Genomic DNA, 21,431 nt, shown 5'->3' with positions numbered 1-21,431 from the left:
TCAAAATTCGAAAATTTGAACGATTGCTTTTTTGTATTTGTTTATGAATGTCTGTTTAGTTTGTACCTCATTATCTTTTTTGAAACAAATAGTCGAAGTCTAGACGCTGGTTACGATTATTAGCATGACGTTTACGTTTTGTGTTTCTAACCTGATTCCTATTTTCTAATTTTAATTTTGAGTTTATTGTGAATGATGTCATTTGTCTACTTCTTGCAGTGCACTTACCATTAACAGTACGAATGCACTGCATGATATGTGAATGTTACTTAAGGTTGTTTTGCCATATTATTATAAGAGTAAAATTTTTGCTCTGAGGTACTTTTGGGAAGTAAGGAACTAATCTGGGGATATTAATAAAAAAACGCTTTTTTCAAACCAAACTTTCTACAGCTTTTAATATACCATGTCAGTGTTGTAGCTTGTGACAGAATCTGTGAGGCACCAACAGAACGTAACTCATCGAACAATATTAGAAAAACGCTTCTCCAAAAACATATTGGGAACTTTAAGAAACTGTCATTGTCAGTTGCTGGATAGGGGAATTTAGGACAAAATTACCGTTTGTAGGATATTTTGAAAATAATTTTTGATTAAAAATTTTCTGTATATGTTCAATTGCACCAGAGTGCCAATGTCTAATTTTGAAATTTTCATACCTTTATAAGTAGATTATTAATTGATCATTAAAGAAACAAATATAGTGATAAGACATGCAAAGAAATGGATATAAAAGTTTTAAAATCTAACCGTACATTTTTTTTGCGAGAACAACACTAATTACAGAAAAGTAAATTGAAAAATCATTTTTGACAAAATAATACTGAAAATATTGCAATTATTTTACTTATTAATAATAACTAAAACAATACCAAAATGTACTTTTATTTGATCTTGGATGACACAGAGATATTCTTATTAAAATTTTTTATCAATTTTTTTTATTTTAGTTTTAAAATTATGGAAAGTTCACTACTGGCTCACTACTACTACACTCACTTCACACTTATTATTATTATTAAATGTTAATTATTATTGTTGCCTTATCAAAATAGATACCGGTTTCCAAATTAAGCAATAAGCTTAATTAAGAAAGAAGTATCAAATATTGATTTGCAATTTGTCAAATACCTCTACTTGATAACAACAAAGTAGCTAAACTAAGCACTAAACAGACACTTTGAATAATAGTTTTATTTTTCGTATACGCACCCATCTTGTTTTAAATTTATGGTATATTGGGGGCTTGGTCAACTGTTGGGTAGGGAACGTAAAACCAAATATCTTAGAATAGTTAGTGAAATCATTTTGAGAGATTTTTGATTAGAAAATTAGTTTTTACGTACAGTTTATAGGAGGCCTTTTACTGATAAAACATTTTGATCAGTTTTAGCTTCGTTTTGAGAAAACAGATTTCTGAAAATATCGGTTATTTGATAATGTAATGATACGAGTAATGTATCTAATAATTCTTAGCAGTAGAACTTACTAGGAAGTTGGAGTTATGGTGATTAGTTAAAAGTTTCAATGCCTGTTTTGCTATAATAAGTGCTTTAAGCGTTGAAATTATAATGTCTTAGTATAGATTGCATGGTTTTCTGTAAATTAAAGGAAAAGAATTGAATTTAAGTATAGGTATGTTTTCCACCTGGACTGAAAACATTGATTATCCCACTGGTAACTATTAGTTGATCTTTTATCCAAGCAGAGACCAAAATAGAATTTCCAAGTTACAGAATAAAATGAAAACAAGTTACAAGGATGTTCGAAATTCAATGAACCACCCTGTAAACTGCTCCACTGTATTGTCAATAACTCGGTTATTTTGACAATTATCGGGTGGTTCAATATACCAATTTGTAGCCCTTGAAATTCTCGTTTGACCACCCTCGATTACGTCGATTAATGGAGTTATTTACTGGTAAAACTGAGTTGTTTTTTTTTAAGTTTGATTTCGACAGTTTTTACTGTGACAGCCCAGAAGGCATTTAAACATGGAATAATTTTCCGGTAAATTTCGAAAAGTGGAAATTTTTCGACTCGAAAATTACCGCTTTTACATCTCTGCTATTGACCCATCAAAAGATCCAACGGTGCTCATCTATTGAGCTAAATTAAGAAAAAATTCACAACCCGAAAATCATTTCCCATAACAGAAAGAGGGGAAAGTTGCACTAGAAAAAAATCAATTTAAATAATTTCCGGCCCATCGACCAGATCTATTTTACGTCGATTTACTATAGTACTAAATCCAAAGCGACGGGTCTTATGAAATTTGCATTGTTACAACGACCGTTAAATTTTCTCTTTGTCCACCATTCGAAACCATACCGTTTAAAGGCGCGTTTCCAAATAAAAATAATAAAACAATAATAATTTCACTTGCTAATCGGCATGGGAACTACGGTTTTCGGTTCGCGGAATATCGGTTTTTATTGTTCGAGACCGATTCTTTCGATCGATTCACGTTTTTAGAAAGTGAATAATTGACAAAATATAGTTTTTTTGATGCTGTTCTGTCGGTCCTCCAACCAAATTCCCAGGTTCTTACTTTTACGCAACTCTCTTACCTAATTAAAATCCATCTTTTAAAAAAAGCATTGTGGGTGGTTAATTAGTGTAACAAAAAGTTAATAAAAACTGACTTTTTTTGTCATTTCGATTGTGATAAAACGCTAAAACAAACATCCTAACTTTCAATATACACCGTGCTAACGAGTGTGAAAAATTCTCTAAATTGGTGTGACAGTACAAAGAGTTTTTGATGAGTGGTTTTTAACGTTGTAATTCTACACATTAACCACATTGAAGCATATCCAGAGCTAAATGTGCTTGAATTTTTTTTTTATCAAATTTACAGGGTAATGTCAGCCTCTGAATTTTAAATATGATTTTATTTTATTAAATCCTTAGAATTAAACGCCAAAAATTACTTGTGATTTAATTATTTTAATTAAAACACTCTAAATTGTATCACCTTTTCCTAGTTTCAAATATATAGGATGTCTGTTTTTCAAGCCTCAAAATTCAGCTAGTAGTAATATCAACAGAAACTTCACTCAAAGATGTCCTCCAGTCGCCATTTTTGCCAGCCGACGTCACCCTGATCTGGATTAACTTCCTGGAGGACAACAACAAAATTGTGGTTATTCTTTAGATTAAACTGTACACTAATTGAGACTCTACAAGTTGTCCGAGTTTTTTGAAACAGGACTTTTACATCTAAAAATAAGTTTAACTTGGGGATTAAATTTTGTCGAAAAATCTTTCGTTACAAATACTACGGAGGTCAAAAAAGGCCCAAATCTTTTCAGCAGGTCACTTTTTTCGTGATTTCCAAATATACAGGATGTCCGTTGTTTTAACCTTGGTTATTTGAAGAAATACATTTTGTCAACGGAAACTTCAGTCAAAAGATGACCTCCAGCCGCCATTTTTACCCTGATCCGATTAATCTTCTGTAGGACAAACAAAGTTGTGGTTCTTTAGTTTAAATTTCACACTTATTGAGACTACAAGATGTAGGCCTTTTGCAACCTTAAACAACCAATCAGAGATCATTAAGGAAGGTAACAGAAAATTTAATAAAACATTGTTTGTGTAAAAATTAAACAATTGGTTTAAATTTTAATTAAGGAATAAAAACCTGCATCACTTTGATAAACTACTGTACAGGATGTAACAGATGTTTGCGGCAAAAATATTTATAACTGAAAAAGCCCTGAGAAAGCATCTAAAATATTTTTCTGATTCCAGCGTTTCCACATCCACATCAAATCAGTGATAACAACGGATTTTCATTCGACAACCGTATAGTAACTGATACCAATTTTCGATTCTGCTACTTGATTTCTGTCAAAGTTTCTCTCTAAATTTGGCCGTTTTTGAGATATTTACAATTAAACATTGAATTCACTCAAACTCTCAAAAATCGTAACATTTGGAAAATGCGCCTAACCTAACATCAACCATACAGCTTTGCAAATATTAAAAATATAAAGGTTTATTAATGGTAAATATTTCGAATACGACAAAATTTCCCACATAACAAAATTGTATGCCTGGAATATGCCTGGGTGTGTATTCTTGAAACGAGGGAAGGGAATTATCAAGAGAAAAACCAGTAGAACGTGACAGGAACCCGCCATTGTCAGCTTCCTCTGTCACATTCTATCAAACAATTCTCTTGAGAATTCCGTTCCCTGCTTTCAAGAATAGGTCCCCTGGCAGTTACTTTCAGACAGGGGAATATTCTCAAATATATGCCAGATATGTGCCCATCAGTATATGAAAGTATATTCCCAATACGTGCCTGACATATACTACATATACTTTGTTCTTAGTTCATGTGCCAGGCATGTTTCTCAGGAATCTAAAAATGACATTGATGTAGGCGAAAATTTGAAAATTGTATTTTTTTTGTAATTTCAGTACTTTTTGAAGTTTTTGTTTGGTTATGTGGGTTGGAAAGACATACCCCATATAGGGTTGCCAAACAATCTTCCGTTGTTGTCACTCATTTTATGTAGATGTGGCAAAGCTGGAATTAGAAAAATATTTTCCAGTTAAACATCTTTGAAGTTTTTCAAATTTTTAGTGGGAACCCAGTACACCAAATAAATAACATTTAGCTTAATATCCTACTGAAACAAATTTAAATAAACGGAAATACATTCCAAGTAGCAGAGTTAATCTCGCCGTTATTATCATTTCCAACATCTGCCTGAATGAAACAGTAATTAGGCATCAGAATAAGAAAAATATCATTAAAGTATCACCCGGTATAAAGTAATTTATACGTATCCAATTTTGAAACGGCTACCTGTGTTGGACCGAAAATGATTCATGGTCCTATGAATGAAAACGCATTCTATCTAAATAACACAAAAAATAAATCAAAAATGTAATATGCCTGATGGCTTTTTTATGTAGCCGACCGGGGATTTACAAGGTGAGACAATAAAGGACCGTTTTTTAATCATGGAAGTGTCCATTCCATTGAGAGATGGGTTTCATTCAACCTGTCGGTCATTTGTCAAATTCGCAATTTCCAAACACTACTGAGGTATACCAACAATTAAAACTAACTTGGCCATGAAGAGATTTTTTCAAAAAAAAAAAAAACAAACTAAAAAGACAACATTTAAATTGATTACATAGACATGGAAGAACATTGATGTTGGTCATCATGCACTTCATTAAGGAGGCTGTATAAGAAATGCCACCCAAGGAAAACGTCCTAGTTTTTGCTTCAATGTGAAATTATGACGCTATTGATATAATTTATTTAAACCTTTAAGGTGGTAAACTAAATCGACGTTAATGGGTATCTCAGGGAACTGATGGTCTGGAACATCAAAACGTATTTAAAAACTTAATCTGTTTTTTCTCTCTGTCCATCTCTCTTGGTAAAATAGAGCGTGAAAACTATTATGATGCTTCCAGCTTCCGATCATGCTAAATGTGTGTTGGTACTGGCAGTACTGCATAATTGTTTACGCAATTACCGCCCGATTAGTAAGCCCGATTCGCCGTTAATTCAGCATCAAGCGCAAAAGAACATTCTTCATGTAATGTGGGTGGTCCCGCATTAAATTAAGATGAGTTGCTAAATTTGTCATCATGTTTATTTTTGATGGAGTTTTAACACTGCGAAAACATGTTAATGATATTTTTCAGGTTTAAAGGTGATGGTTCTAAATAGTTTTGTCATTGGTCATGAATTAGTACAGAAAACATTTAAACAAAAGGAAATAAAAAAAATTGTAGTCGAATAACACTGATCAATGTTAAGAAACAGAAATGTCTGTAAGAGACCTTATTTTAAACATCCTGGTCATTGTACCAGGTCTTCGTATAGACTTCTTATGGACAGTAAGTCTTCTTCTTCTTCTTCTCCTTCAGCCTTCTTCCATCCGTTTTTAGACATCCTCTTTCACACTTGCCTGTCTTGTGTGCTGCCGGAACCAGCATCTGGTAAGTAGTACAAGAATAGCAAGAAAATTGCCAATTCAAACTGATATTGCAGGATTTTGAAATAAATTTTTCTTTTGGCGCAAAAATAGTTTGCACATGGGGAACAATATTTCGCACTGATATACCTATTTCTTATTTTTTTATTCAGCATACAGTTATTTCTGTAATCCTCGATAATTCAGTGCTTAAAAAACATATAGAACATATTTGATTCATATTTTGAAATCAAACAAAATTGATATGACGTAACAATGTATGTATGATTTTTTGAATAGACTGTTGCTTAAATTTGATTTGCAGTGCCTTATCAGATATTTTTAGAAAAAAGTTGTTAACAGAATTGACCATAGCTAAAACCGTCCATGTCGTTGGAAAAGGCACTTATGGTATACAAAGCGGTTATAGGAAATAATTTCCAAATTTATGCAATTACACCCTTGAATGATATAACAGTATACACGTACCGACAGCAAATCAAAATTCGCTATAAAAATCCTTAAAACTAAAAATACCTGGTGTTCAAAATATTATATACAATTATCTTATCTTATTTGTTCTGAAAAATACAAAAAAAATTTAAAAAAATTAAAATTACTTTTGATTTAAACATTTTTAGGTTCTTCACAAAATTTTAAAACTTTTTTGTTAACAGTGTCATATACCTAAACATAATAGATTTTCTAATTTTTTAATTTTTTCGTACAAAAATATTAGTTTTTGTTTTTCGTTTTTTTTATGTTTGAAAATTGATTGCAGCGCCATTGTTTCTAAAGATGGAATATTCATATTTAGTACGAACGTTCTACAGGGACGACAAAATTTTGACTTTTTTAAATGGATCACCCTGTGCCTCATTCGTTTTTCTGATAGCTTTTACGAAACACAATAATCTGAGATTTATTTATATTTTTCAAGTTTTACTTGCGTTTTTTGTTATCTTAGCTTTTCTAATAAAGCAATATAGTGATATATGGTACTCTACATACTGCAGTGTATTGATAGATAAATTTAGTTAATATTAGGAAACTCAACAAACTCGAAATAGCTAGACGACGTTTAGTAAGACTTATCTAATTAATAAATATATTATTCCAAAAATTAGAAAAAAATTAAACAAACTATTTGAGCAGAAACCCCATTATAATAATGTCACTGTCACGTGACCATACAACCAGCTACTTCATTGATTTTCTGTTAGAAACCAGTTAAATTTTGCTTCTTCGAAAAAGCCTAGTAAAATACGTGCCGAATTTTTATAATACATATAAAATCCGTTTTATATAATAGTTGGTAGACACAGGGGTAATTGTTAATAAACACCCTGTCGAGTGCAACTGGACTGGGTTCTGGGTTGCCATTTTTAGCCAAGTAAAACTTTATTTAATTGGAATTATTAGCGCCACCTGTGGGCGTTTATTGCATATCTACTCCATTTCAGCTTTAGTAATCTATTCTTATTGGATAGGGTTCTGTCTACTGTCACTGTCAGTCTAATGTCAACTGGCTGTTTGATGGCTTGGTGCATGTCAGTCAATCAGTCATTCATCGACAGTGCAGTGCATCAGTGAACAGGCAGCCATACTTGCTTTGTGTAGTACTAATTTTACCAAGAATTTCCTGAGTTTTATGTGGAAATTTCCATATTTCCTTCTCTTATTGTAGACTAATATCAACAATGAACTCCCTGGCTGGTTATGGTAGCGACGACCACAGCGATGACTCCGGGGACGAGAGATTTCCGGTAAATATCAATAAATTACGTCACAACCAAAGGGTTCCAAAACATGCCCATTTTTGCTTAAAGAAATGGTTTTTTTTCACTTTTTGTCAAGGTTTTTGGTTTTCACCACCATTCTTATAACAGTTTAAAGCGTTTTTAGGTTATTTCCTCCTGGAATACCTATTTGATTTGTAGTTTTTTTCCTTCAGGTGGTGGGAGTTTTTAAACCAAAAACTCTATTTTCCTACCAAAACATATGTTGAGAGCCAAAGATTAGAAATGGAATGTTGCAGTTTATTTTTGTTTAGACAATCTGTGTCATAACTGCACTATTTTCAACTGAAAATGAATGGTAATTTTAATTAAAGTTTCAGTAACTGTATTATTGAGCTCAAAATTTTCTGGGCTAAATTTTGTTTTTGGCAAAACAAAGTTCAGTTTGGTATACTTGAAGGGGGTCATTTAATGAAAAAGTGCTCTATCTGAAAATCTCTGTTTAAGTGAGGAGTTTCATGAGGTTGCTATGTTGCAAATTTACTCTTTTCTGAGTTCAAACTGGTTTTGTTGTGGTATTTTGTTTTGTGTTCCTGCACTAAAAAATGAACTAAATCTGCCACAATACTATAGTAGGTATTACTATTTTAAATTACAAAAACGAAAAGTCAGTGACAAAGGCTCACAACAAGTAACCTGTTCAGGTCAGTTTAAAAATGGTGATTTTTAAGCAACTGAGGTATTTTATATAATTTTTTAAAAATACTTTATCTAGAGCATGTTTCTAAACCATAAAAGACACATAATTTCAAAACAAAGTGTCTTTTGCACTTGCAACTTGAAGCTTTTTTTAAATAACTATCAGATAGTTATGATTTACAGTTTTTTCCTGTCACCATGGGTTCAGTTAATTTACTTTTATGTTCCAAAAATGCAGTTGATAGTAGATCTAGATAAGAAAAACCAACACAATTTGATTGATTGATCAAGTTAAGTATTTGTAAGTTTTCAATTCCACTCCAGGTTATGAAAACTTCATGTATTGTTTCTGTGTAAAGTATCTAGTATAGTCTGTTCAGTGATTCTGACTGTTCTGTCACAATCAGCATCAAAAAATGTATATTCATTATTAAATCTAATAGGTATGGATTGGTTGTCAAAATGATTGATTGTATCGGCTTCTGGCAATTTTAAACCATTCTTACAAGGTTTAAAACATTTGTAGAGGCTTCTGGCAACTTAAAACAGTTATGGGAAGGTTTAAGACACTTGTGGAGGGCTCTGGTACTTTTCAGAAGTTTGTCAGTAGCATTTAGAGGTCTCTGGCACATTCAAAATGACCCTAAAGCCATCTGGAAATTTAAAAGATTTCTAAGAAGATTTAAAACATTTGTAGAAGTCTGACAATTTACAGCCATTATGGGATGGTTTCAGACACTTTTTAAAATGTTCTCTGTAGCATTTTGAGGTCTTTGGCACATTCAAAATCGTCCTAGAGGCCTCTGACAAATTAAGACACTTTTTAAAAAGTTTTTAATTGCATTTAGAGATCTGTGCAACTTTCAAAATGATCCTAGAGACCTTTGGAAATTTAAACAGTTATGGGAAGGTTTAAGACACTTGTAGAATTCTCTGGCACTTTCAAAATGGCCCTAAATGACTCTGGTAATTTAAATCAAGCTAGTTTTTCAAGCCACTTTTAACTTCTGGAATTAGTCTATGAAGTCTTGATATAAGGATTTGTCCCTTTTCGCTATATCTAAACAGCATTTTGGACACAAAACTGATTTATACATATAAGATGACTCACGCTGTTTCTTCATGAAACGTCAAAATAACCTGACATTTATTGTACCCTTAAACTAACAATAACTAATACTATCCTGTTATAAACAACACATTCTCTTTGTCTAATGAAATGAGATAAGGAATATGACCACCAATCAGAAATCACTGAACAGAGTTACCATGTTGAAGAATAATCTAAATAGAATATAAAAACAATCCAGAGAAAAATTTAAGCTAATCTACTAAAAGCCAATAAAAGTGATTCAACAAACTTTAAAACATGATGCATTTGCAAAAACTTGATTATTTGAAATAAAATTGTGAAAAGGTCTCTCAGAATGAAGTCAAAATCTTAAAATTCTCTTCTCAGAACTAAAAATTTTTCAATGATGACCCTTTCACCCTTGCAAATTTTAACTGTTTATTTCATTTTTCTTGTGGCTAGCTGCAAAACTTGCAACATATAAAACTGGATTCATATTTAATTATGCATAAATATGCATAATTATCACTTGGTATTCATTCTATTAAACATGTCACAACATTATATAGATTTAATGTTCTCATGTCCCAAAATGTTAATATTTACTTTTGCCAAATGCTAGTTAGATGAGCAACAAATCTTTCGATAGGAGATGCCTAGAAAAAGCGCCATTTCAAAGTCATACAGCACTGCTCCACCACACGAGGACAATTATGAAGAAGTTGGAATGGACATGAGCGAGGTAATTCTATTTTTATTTAAAATCCTAGTCTGATAATGCTAAAAACAAAACACCAATGGCTCTGCAATTTGTTCTAATTCTGTTCTTTTCCGCGACTGAAATATAGGTGTGATTTTTATGTTTTTTTTTTGTTGGGTTAGTGATTTGGCTTTCTAATAAGTAAAAATCACACCTGACAACAGTTGTGTCCCCCTTGGAAAATTATTTGGGGATTCAATATTACTTTATACACTTTTGTTCTGTGAAAAGATATTTGATATTAACATTGTCTGTTATAATTATATTGTAAAGACCTTGATATCGATCAATCGAATCGAGCCTTCAACAAACGAGCCACTTAAGATGAATTCAGAACGAGAACCTGCAGCTCTTTGGTGAGTATTAACCAGGGTTCTTTTATTTTGGTGAATGTCAGTTTACATCTATAACGGTAATTATTACGATTGTTATATCAGTTATTGTTTTTTTACTAAACTGTTTATAATTCTTAAAACCAAACACACATAGTTGGTCGTGTCACAAAAATAAAATCACACATTATACTGCTTCAGGACGAAAAGTTTTGACTTTACATTCTTTTGCTCTATGTTATCAGAGCCAAGCGTCCAAATAAATCAAAAACTACTCCTCAAATATGCAAGGCCAGACGGTTAAGCGTGACCGTTTCTTCAACAGGACTCCAACGATTCTTCAAATCGTGAACTAAGTGAATCGTCGAAAAGTTCGAGACCCGACAAATCCAATCACGCTTCGAGTTCCGAGCAGAGAACTGATCGTAGAAGTAGCAGCAGAAGTCCTAAACAGTATAAAGGTGAAGACAGAAGGACTCAGAGAGAAGATAGACATAAAATTGATGACAGGCAGAGACGACGCGATGGTAGGGACAGTAGAGAATCTAGAGATGTGGAGCGAAATAGGAGAGATGATGATAAGGGCAGAAACAGACATGAGAAACGCGATAGACGAGATGAACGGTACTAAAAACTTAGGTTTATAGTGCTGAAGAAATTAACAAGGATTGTTGCAGACATAGTCGGGATCGTAGAGAAAGACGACGAAGCAGAAGCAAAGACAGGAGACGATCAAGATCACCCAGAAGATCTAGGTCTCCTAAAGATTCTAGGTCCCGTGATCGGGGATCCAGGGGGTTTGCTTCCAGAAAGGAAAAGGCCGATAAGCGGATGAACAGACTCGATCGACTAGGTCTGCATTACATTAATTAATTTAGTAGCCTAAAACTTAATTAAAAAATTTAGGAATCGAATTCAAGCCCGATAGTTATCCAGCTTCCGCTTTGGAGGATGCGGAGTTGCAAAGTACGCAAGGAGATCGATTTTTCATACCGGGAATTACAGGTTGGTTGACCGTCTTGTGTTATTGAAACAAGTTTAAGTTTGGCGATGTTTTCAGGACGATTTAGGGATCAAATTGAGAAGAGGAAGCTTTTGTGGCAAAAGGCTAAAGAACCAGAGGAAAGTGTTGTTAAGCCCAGCACTGCACCTGTTAGTCTTAGTACAGCAGCTGGCAGTAAATCTTCTAAAGTCTATGAGGCCACCACTTTTGCTGATGGTAAGTTGTACATAATACTAAGTTTTTATTAATCTTTAGATCAAAGTGTTTTTAACTTTTGAGTCTATAAGGCAAATATGATGCTGTTATGGAGATGGTTAGCTAAAACTATCAATTTCAAAATTAGTCTGGCAATTAACAGCTTTACAAAACACTATAAATAAATTCTCAAAATATAACTTCGCTCATTTTAAAGTTTAAAATGAGCGAAGATTTTACTGTTTCCGAGTTATTAGGAAAAACTAGTTGAATGCAACACATTCTCAAATCAGTTGGTTGCAATTTGAACACCCTGTAACTTGGTTGTTTTTGGGAGTTCAAGGAGGTTGAACCACTCAAATTAACCGTTTTGAGCTCCTCTTTCCAGTGGTGTTGAGCAAAAAATTCTATCTGAAAAATTGCGTGCAGAGTGACCAAGAACAGTCAATCACCATACTTTTCATGCACACCCTGTATACTGGAAGCAAAAATGATCCTGTAAATTTACGGGATTGGGTTAAGGAGTTGATTAGAAGCATTTTTGGTCTCTTGCAATTTTTGTAACTTTTACCGTTTTCGAGTTATTTAGGAAAAACTGTTTGGTGCAACAAATTTAGAAATTAGTGAATTTGTAATCTGAAATTTGAATACTATTAAGGACAGTCAGGGACAAAATCGACTGTAAAACCCACTTAGGTTATCCGAATCATGTTTTTAAGCACGTTTTTCGAATCTTCATTAAATTTCCTATTCAATTACCTAAAAAAAACCTACAAAATCAGGTAAAGTCTTAGAGAAAAGTGGTGTCAAAGTATACACTGTCAGAAAGACGGTTTGAATGGACATTTAGGGACCAAATCGCCTGTAAAACACACTTAGAGTCAGAAAATGATTATGTTTACCACATTTTTGGAGTCTTCATTAAATTTCCATCCAATAACCTGAAAAAACATTACAAAATTTGGTCAGGGAGAAAAGCGGTGTCAAAATTTGAAATTCCAGAAACACACTATGCATAATTTACCGGTAAAATTTTCCTGGTAAAGTAAAATATTGGCTTTACTGGTAAATTACCCATCACTATTTTAAAGCCTTTTATAAAATTACTAGCGATGTAATATTGAAGCCTTCGAATAACGAACGAAATAGTTCATTTTAATGCATACATTTTAAAAAGTTTATTTTTCAAATATTAAATTCTCCTATGGTTTATGACCCCATTGTCAATAAAACGTATTATTAGTTATGGTGATAATTAGATTTTTTATCAAACCCACATCCATGTTATTAGCACAGTCTTAGTGAAAGTACACAACAACAGAACAAAAACCTTGTGATTAACCAATCAAATTGAACAGTAATTGTCATTCAAGGAAAATAAACAATTTTGATTGGTCAGGCACAATAGTTATGTTGTGTATTTGTCCTTGACCAAAACCTGCGTTGTAGCTTTTTTTTGACTAATCACAAACTATGAACAATGCTGTGATTTACGCAAATGCTGCCCATGTGGGCTTACGATTATAGTAACATCACGTTCCGTAATATTTCTACGTTCATTACTTTTTAACCTTAAAGGTCAAAATTTGTAGGGTTTTCTATAATTTTATCATATAAAATTCTGTAGATTCAAACGCTTTCCGACTGTTTTCAGTTTTCTTTAACTCTCCCTCGTTCAAGAGGTGAAAATGGCATACACCTAATAAGACAATTTGTCGATTTTTCAAATGAATCCATGAAAAATTGTAGAAATCGAAAATCTTATAATTTTCTGCTTTAACACAGAATATTTTCTCCTTTATATCTCCTACCTTTGACTTGACCAGAATGTATTTATTGCAGACAAAACATCAAACAAATTCAAACGCCTAATGGGCATAAAAGAAACGGACACCGCTAATTTACCGGTTAAAAGCACGGACGTCCTTAAAAAACAACAAGAAATGTTCAGTTCCATGGAAGCGCAGTACGAAGTAGCCAGGACTACCACTCACACAATGCGCGGTGTAGGTTTAGGGTTTGGAAGCCTTCAAAGATAATTTCTATGTTGGTAACACTAGGAGTAATAAGAATTGTATGTAATAAGGCTTGGGAAAGAGTATTGCAACATTTTGCCATTTTTTTTAACAACGTTTTAGTGTTGAATTAACACGCAACTGGTATAATGCATATTGAGGTTACTCCTTATTTAATTCTTTTTATTTAAAAGATGTTTTTTTTTCAGTTGAAAAATTTTTTTTGTATAGGATTTACTTGTAATAAATTAATATGTTAAAAACGTGTATTTTTACTAAAATCCTTGCAGCCCATTTTAGGTTGAAACATCACAGAATTTTGGTTCATCTTTTTAGTGGCCAGCCAAATTAACAGATTTATTTTTTTTGTAATTTTTTTCTTGTCAAGCTGACTGTTAAAAGAGTTGTTTTTTTATCGGAGATTTACCATTATCTGTTGGGATTTTTCAACTTTTTAAATCGCCACGTAAAAGTGCGCTCCGGTTGAGATACTTTTATATGTATAGGATTTTAAATCAATACACCCAGTTATTAATAATTATTGTATGTCGCTGATATTTACAAACAATTTTCCTGGTTTCTTTCGATTTGGTAAAGCTTGAGTTAAATATATACAAAGTTAAGTAAATCAAATCTCAGACAGTTTCTGGAGGTGTGGCACTGCCACCTTCCGGTTTACTTTCTAATGAAAATGGTGGTATTCTGCAGTCAAAAGTGTATCCATCTTCTCTTTCCATTCGGAAAGTACCCCTAAAGACATCCAAAATTAGCTCCCAGATGGTTAACCCAATTATACAGGGTGGTCCAGTTTTAAATGTCAATAATTCACCAATCCATAGCCAATTAAAAAATAAGTTCACATTCATTATGTCATTTTCCTGAAAAGTGCATTCTAAGGAAAATACAGTCCTTCAAATTTCTGTTTAAAAAATCGTTTTTTTTGTCATAACTGTCAAACCGTTGGGGCAATTTGATCAAATTTGGAACAAGCACTTTATTACACGTTATTAGGGTCAAAGACCCAAAACTAACCCAACCCAACTTCAAAATTGTCTTGGAAACGGAAAATTCACTTAAGAAGTTTAAAAAATATTATTGTAGCCAGTTTTCATAGTTTCCAGACAAACTAAAAGACTTTAGTTTTGAAAATTGAATTAGAAAAGATAAACATTTCAGAAACTTAAAAATTGTGTTTGTAACCAGTTTTCATGCAAATCGAGAGACTTTAATACTAAAAATTGACTTGTAGACATAAAAACTACTTTTTCAAGAATTTGTTACTACAAATTCATACATTTAAACCTTAAAAATTGACTTGAACCCCAAAATGTGACTGAACTAATGAAAAGTGACATCAGAAGCTTAAAATTTGCATTTGAAGTAAGTTTTCATAATTTGAAGACAAATTTCAATATTTTAGTCTTGAAAATAGTCTTAGATGCAGGACATTGACATTAGATTCATGAAAATTGTCTTGAAAACTAACTTTTCGTGCTTTTTACTTTGCTTTTCATTTTCTTCGAACTGGGCTATTTTTAGTGCTTCAAAACTGCTTTCAGCTTGGAAAATCGAGTTTCAAAACTATCTTCACCAAGTTATTGACATAGCAAACTTAAAATACAATTTTTACATTCCTCATAGACTTAAAATGCCATTCCAAGCTTTGTCACTATTAAATCGACTTCTAGACACCTCAGTGCTAAAAATTCGTGTATTTCTTAATAAACTAGACTGTTTTTAGTGTTTTAAGGCTGTTTTCAGTGCCTCAAATCGAGTTTCAAGACTATCTTTAGGACTTATCAGGTCTAAAAGCCAGTTTGTCCACTGACCATAATCTTGAAAATGTTATTTCAAGCTTCTTCTCTATTAAATTGACTTCTACACTCAAAGGTGCAATAAATTGTAGCATCTCTAAGAAATTCAGACTGATTTTAGTGCTTTTTAAGACTGAAAAATCGAGTTTAAGACTATTTCCAAAAGTCAAGTTTCTTCAGTAATAAAAGTAAAAAATTTTGGTACCAAATGCTACAATAATACGTTTTGAGAACTAATTTTTAGAAATAAAATAGTCCGAAAATTTAATTTACTTCTAGACTTGTTGTCCAGTCCAGAAAATTGAGTTGTACACCAATTAAAGTCTTGAAAATATACTTTTGGACTCTATTTAGTCCTAGTAAAGTCAGTTCTAGCATTAAAAGTCAACTTTTATATTATTTTTAGTAGTAAAAAATGAGTTTTTCCTCCTTTTTTTAGTTCTTGAGTGCCAGTTTCAGACACTCAACCAGGATGGCAGTCTGAGAAAGCAAATCATAAGACCATTCCTAGTAGTAAAAAAGTTTTTAGACTATTCAGTACAAATTTGGACTTTCACAAGTCTTGAATGTTCAGTTTTAAACTATAAAACGATTTTTTAAATTGAAATTTGGAGGACTGTATCTTCCTTAGGAAACGTTTTTCAGAAAAATGACATAATGCAAGTCAACTTATTTTTTGATTAGCTATCAAATGGTGAATTATTGACACTTAAAACTGGACCACCCTGTATAAAACTGCAACAAAACTCACCACATATGTCCACTGGGAGCTTGAAGGCTCACATGGCTACTGTATTGGAAGGCAGGCAATGATTTGGTAAGAGCTGGTTCTTGACCTACCACTCCTCTTCCTAATACACAACCACAAGTGACAACCAAATTTTAAACACCCCGCCCCCCTCCAACTTACCTCTAACAGTTTCAAGAGTCCCCGACAGAGAAAAAATTCTCCAATGTCGTTCTCTGAGCTGCACAGTTAAATTTCCTAAGTTTTCTAGTCGTATGCAGTAACGCCACTACAAAAATACATTAAAACTAAAACTCACAAAAACCAAAGACCGACTAACCCAATAAACTGAATTGGCGTGACTTTCCCGACATCCCATATAAAAAGGTATGACAGTGACTCGAATGTTTTCAGTTGTTTCTTTGTGAACATCAGACAACTCTAACCATGGATGGTTTTTGTTTTGCCACGCCTTGAGAGTGTCTTGCGCCGTGAATGGAGGATCTAAACCATCCACAACTAACGTTATAACCTAGCAAAATTTGATTTTACATTATCAGTTTCGTTACCTCTGTTAGGGTTGGGTGCTAGAAACTTATCAAACAGTTCATGGTGTAACGGCGCCTTATCGGCACTAACATATGGTATAATGTCTTCATGGGCAACATAATCCAAACCAGGTATGGCATAAAGACTTCTAGAAGAATCTTGGTTTCCCAGAAAAGTTACTGCTTCAGTCTGAGCCCTCTATAATATTTTCTTATTAAATTTTGTCTAATGTGGAGTTTTAAATAAAATCTTACAATATATGGGCAATCTCTTTGATCTATAAGCACTTGATAAAAAGTATGAGTTCGGCCTCTTACTTCTTTGCCAACTCCTGCATTAGGTTCCTCATCACCTTCTCTGTGTTGTGGTAAGTCTCTACAGCAAATGTGCTTTATAAGTCATGGTTGAATTTGAAAGGGTTGCCAGATTATGGGATTTTTCCCAAAAAATAGGATTTTTTTAAATATTTTTTCCCCAGAAAATAACTGGGGATTTTAGGTCTGTTGGAGGACAGTTGGAGTTTATGAGGAACTCACCATACTTTCGAGATCTGTGTAAGGGAGTATACTAAACTATTTGGCAATGTTCTAGGCCAGTTTTCTCTGTTATTAGTGTTTTTCATAAGAACTCATGTTGTGACAAAAGAAAGCAGAAGTTTTGGGCTACATTTTGACCTCCTAACTGTCACAAAAACCAAGTTAGGAGCTGTCAGTCTGTGACAACTTCAATAAAACTTGTTTACTTGAATTGCCGAGGGGTGTGACACCAATAATATTTGGGTCACTCACCAAATAATATTAATAATATGCAATAATCTTACTAATCTTGATAATACGAAATAATCCAATAATATAGTACATAATGCAATAATACTAATAATAATACGAATAATACCCCATAATATAAATAATGCAGCATAATCTTGATAATACCACATAATCCAATAATATAGTAAATAATCTGAATAATACGAATAATACGGCATAATATGAAAAATCATAAAGCCGTGGGAATTGTTGGTTATTAAGAATAAATATAAACATTTTAAACCAACTGAAGATTGAAAAGTGTAGAAATAATTATGCAGGTATGTTTTTTTTGCTTGGTTATTATAAGGAGCTTTTTGCTGGGCTTGTGACAATAATAAACTGACAAATTTTTTTATTTTATTTATTTATTCCCTAAGTATTTTGCCAAAATGTATTTATCGTCTTTAAATTAATAATTTATGCAATTACATATTAAATTACTAGCGGGTGATTAAATAGGAAACAACATGGGCAGTATTGAGGAAATTGAAACTGATACATTACACGTTCGAAACAAAAATGAAATAAAAAAATATGACCATAAAAACCTGGATCAAAACACATTCAAAATATTGAAGTGATTGGTTCGCACATCTACGTGAAACCAGTAGTAAACTCGGATTTTGTTATGACAGCTTTATTTACTGATACCATTTTTGTATTCTAAATTATAATCTAAACAATTTTTAACTTACTCGTTTGCCCTTAAACTTTTGCGCTTTTGCAATAATATATTGCATCATTAATATAATATGTAATAATCCAAGTAGTAAAGAATAATCCTTAATAATACGCTAATCAAGCAATAATACGTATAATATCAGTATTATTTCGAATAATACAATAATACGGGTATAATACCAATATTATCAATAATATCGCATAATATTGAATAATCTATGATAATCCTCGTATTATACAGGGTGGACCATAAGTAATGGGACATAGAGCTACAGCATATTCCTGACATCAAAATAATACGATTTAGCGAAATTGTTCTATACCGAAAATTAATATTAAGAAAGATACAGGGTGTGAAAGTTGAAATTTTATTTTTGTTTTTTTATCATATCTTCACGGTCGTTTGATATAAATTACTGAAAGTTGGTATAAAGGGGTTTTGGCAGGCGTTAAATACGATGCTTTCATTTGTTTTGTAGTAGCTGATAGGGGGCTCTAGCTGCAACCATATCCGTTCCTTCAAGAGACTCTAACTTTTTTTTACGGAACTGAAACGACCATATGCTCTCAAAACATGATTCTAAGATGTTTTCTATGTAAAAAAGGTATACTTGTTGTAAGTCTTAAAAGTTGACTGTTTTAGAGTTATTTAATGTTTTATTATTGCATGCATTGTCATATGTTAATACGATATGTGCTGTATACCCTTAAGTTACACACATAACAGTTTCTGTATGTAAATTTGACCGTTTAAAAAATGTTTGTAAACTTTAAAATAAAGCTAGTTGTTATGAACGCCCTTTTTGTTTTTGTATCAAATCCTACTTAGAATTAAAAAAAAATAGTAATTAAAATCTGCTGTACATGTAAATGCATGCAATAATAAAAGATTAAATAACTCGAAAACGGTCGACTTTTAAGACTTACAACAAGTATACCTTTTTTACGTAGAAAACATCTTAGAATCATATTTTGAAGTCATATGGCCGTTTCAGTTCCGTAAAAAAAAGTTTGAGCCTCTTGAAAGGACGGAGATGGATGCCGCTAGCGCCCCCTATCAGCTACTACAAAATAAATGAAAGCATCGTATTTTACGTCTGCCAAAACCCCTTTATACCAACTTTCAGTAATTTATATCAAAAGACCGTAAAGATATGACAAAAAAGCTAAAATAAAATTTCAACTTTCACACCCTGTATCTTTCTTAATATTAACTTTCGGTATAGGACAATTCAGCTAAATCGTATTATTTTGATGTCAGGAATATGCTGTAGCTCTATGTCCCATTACTTATGGTCCACCCTGTATAATATGGGCCCAAATTTAAGAGAGTGTCACACCCCTCGTGAATTGCTCTATTTCCTCATAAATACCTCTGTTATTAGTGATTTTTTCAAGAAAATTGTGTTCAGTTAAAAAAAAAGCAAAAATGATTAGCTACATTTTGGCGTTTGAGGAAACTTCCTAACTGTTATAGGAACCAAGTTAGCCGCTGTCAAATTGTGACTCCTTCAATATTGCTAGTACAGTTACACTGTTGTATTTCCTGTCAAATATCTCAGTTATTTGTAATTTTTTAAAGAAAATTGGGTGGGGATAAAAGAAAGCTGAAACTAGGGGCTAAATTTTGATGTTTGAACAACATTTCTAGCTGTCATAGTAACCAAGTTAGCATGTGTCAAATAAGGATGCTGTCCTCTTTAAAGAAACAGAAGAAAGATGGCAGTTTGAAGGAAACGGCGAGAGATAGAGAAACAGTAATGACAGTTAATGGAAGAAAACAAGATAAAAAGAAAAAATTTTAAGATAGTAGGAAAACCCAAAATAATTTAGAAATTGGTGTAGATAGCAATTATAATCAGATTACAGCAATTTGCCTAAAATATTAGGTAATTTTGGGACAGTTGGGGTTTATCAGAAATGCACTATACCTCCAAAATCTGAGAAACTGAGTATATGTACTAAGATTTGTATTTCAGTTTTGTGTGCACAACAGTGTTCTAGGCTGGTTTTCCCAGTTATTAGTGTTTTCATAAAAAGGTATGTTTTGACAAAAGAAATTAAAAGCTTTAAGCTAGATTTTGACAACCCTGATTTGAAATGTGGAGATTTTATAGACAAGGAGTCTCTAAAATATAGGAAAAACTCATACAAACCTATCATAAACTCTTGCCAACCATGGAAACAGTACAACTCCTCTATAACCAAATACTTTGTGAAGTATCAACTGACCAGTGTCATATTTACCAGCAACTTTAGGGGTTTCCAATCTACCCACCTCAGCTAAGCTAGAAATGAAAAAAAATACTTGAAATAACCTTGACCAATAAACGTTTATGATACGATGTTTAATTGCGGCTTCTACATTATGAAACTACGCATTAACTAAGAGCTAATGTTATACAACTTACCGAGCGTAATTTCGTCGACTTCCTAGAAATCTAAGGGTTACAATAGGGATGAATTTTTGGTGTATTCTTATACATGCAAGATCCATTTTTCATTTTTGTTACACAGTACTTTTGAAGATCATTCTATATTGTCCTTAATATAATTTAAACTTGTTTAAATGGCACTGAAATTTGGAAAACTTGATAGGGCGAAAAATTTATGAAAACTGGGTTGTTTTTTATTTATTTTTTAACTTGCAAATATGCAAAATGAAGTATTTTTCTGTATTTGATGGATGATGTGACAGTGACAGTGTTAATGGTTGTTTGGGTTATTTCGGGCTTTCTGATTGGTTGCCGGTTTCTCTATTCAAAACAATCAGCTGGTGACTGCCTATAATTAGAGCGCCACTATTCGGCGTTTACAGAACTAATCTCTACCACATTCTGTTGTATTATAAAATATTGATATATCGGTTACTTGATTCTTGAATAAAAAGTTTGTTTATTAATTATTTTTGTTTTGCAAAGGATATCTTTCATAATGATATAATGTAATAAAGGGTCTATCATGTATTAAACGTATAACCTGGATTTCAACTTTATATGGTCTAAACGCATGCATCATATTGTCAAGAATCTTGGCATGCGCGAAATTTTAAACTTTAAACCAAATTTGGAAGTTGTTTATAAAT

At 32.5% G+C, this 21,431-nt stretch overlaps 2 protein-coding genes across 5 annotated transcripts; one reads left to right on the top strand and one right to left on the bottom strand.

The window, feature by feature from the left end:
- The first annotated feature begins 7,511 nt into the window (after nucleotides 1-7,511).
- On the top strand, nucleotides 7,512-14,029 carry LOC145726664 (uncharacterized). 2 transcript variants are annotated; one of them, XM_081975871.1, is made up of 7 exons: nucleotides 7,512-7,717; nucleotides 10,111-10,203; nucleotides 10,879-11,177; nucleotides 11,231-11,406; nucleotides 11,460-11,558; nucleotides 11,614-11,772; nucleotides 13,594-14,029. In XM_081975871.1, the coding sequence occupies exons 1-7, from the start codon at nucleotides 7,652-7,654 to the stop codon at nucleotides 13,788-13,790; spliced, it is 1,089 nt and encodes a 362-aa protein (XP_081831997.1). In that variant the 5' UTR covers nucleotides 7,512-7,651; the 3' UTR covers nucleotides 13,791-14,029. The 2 variants fall into 2 exon arrangements, with proteins under 2 accessions (XP_081831997.1, XP_081831998.1); XM_081975872.1 differs by having other exon boundaries at nucleotides 7,561-7,717; nucleotides 10,084-10,203.
- A 265-nt stretch (nucleotides 14,030-14,294) lies between these two features.
- On the bottom strand, nucleotides 14,295-21,051 carry POLDIP2 (DNA polymerase delta interacting protein 2). 3 transcript variants are annotated; one of them, XM_081975874.1, is made up of 8 exons: nucleotides 20,758-21,050; nucleotides 20,503-20,634; nucleotides 17,111-17,231; nucleotides 16,877-17,054; nucleotides 16,648-16,826; nucleotides 16,491-16,596; nucleotides 16,332-16,431; nucleotides 14,295-14,516 (listed from the first exon to the last, which is right to left on the bottom strand). In XM_081975874.1, exons 1-8 carry the CDS (start codon nucleotides 20,841-20,843, stop codon nucleotides 14,402-14,404), a joined length of 1,017 nt encoding a protein of 338 aa, XP_081832000.1. In that variant the 5' UTR covers nucleotides 20,844-21,050; the 3' UTR covers nucleotides 14,295-14,401. The 3 variants fall into 3 exon arrangements, with proteins under 3 accessions (XP_081832000.1, XP_081832001.1, XP_081832002.1); XM_081975875.1 differs by having other exon boundaries at nucleotides 16,648-16,811; nucleotides 20,758-21,049; XM_081975876.1 differs by having other exon boundaries at nucleotides 14,332-14,561; nucleotides 16,311-16,431; nucleotides 20,758-21,051.
- Between the last annotated feature and the right edge of the window lie 380 nt (nucleotides 21,052-21,431).

Source organism: Ips typographus, linkage group LG3 (genome assembly GCF_016097725.1).
Source record: "Ips typographus isolate SLU linkage group LG3, UJ_Ityp_2.0, whole genome shotgun sequence".
Taxonomy (NCBI): Eukaryota; Metazoa; Arthropoda; class Insecta; order Coleoptera; family Curculionidae; genus Ips; species Ips typographus.
Note: the sequence above shows the minus strand (reverse complement) of the source record. Positions and strands in the feature narration are given on the sequence as shown.

Excerpts from the sequence above, each read along its gene's own strand:
- LOC145726664 (XM_081975871.1), top strand. The coding sequence starts at position 7,652 with ATGAACTCCCTGGCTGGTTATGGTAGCGACGACCACAGCGATGACTCC. Across the intron at positions 11,407-11,459 it reads GAACAGACTCGATCGACTAG|GAATCGAATTCAAGCCCGAT; the intron begins GTCTGCATTACA and ends TAAAAAATTTAG. Across the intron at positions 11,559-11,613 it reads TTTCATACCGGGAATTACAG|GACGATTTAGGGATCAAATT; the intron begins GTTGGTTGACCG and ends CGATGTTTTCAG.
- POLDIP2 (XM_081975874.1), bottom strand. The coding sequence starts at position 20,843 with ATGGATCTTGCATGTATAAGAATACACCAAAAATTCATCCCTATTGTA. Across the intron at positions 20,635-20,757 it reads AGTCGACGAAATTACGCTCG|CTTAGCTGAGGTGGGTAGAT; the intron begins GTAAGTTGTATA and ends TTTCATTTCTAG. Across the intron at positions 17,232-20,502 it reads TTGGCAAGAGTTTATGATAG|AGACTTACCACAACACAGAG; the intron begins GTTTGTATGAGT and ends CATTTGCTGTAG.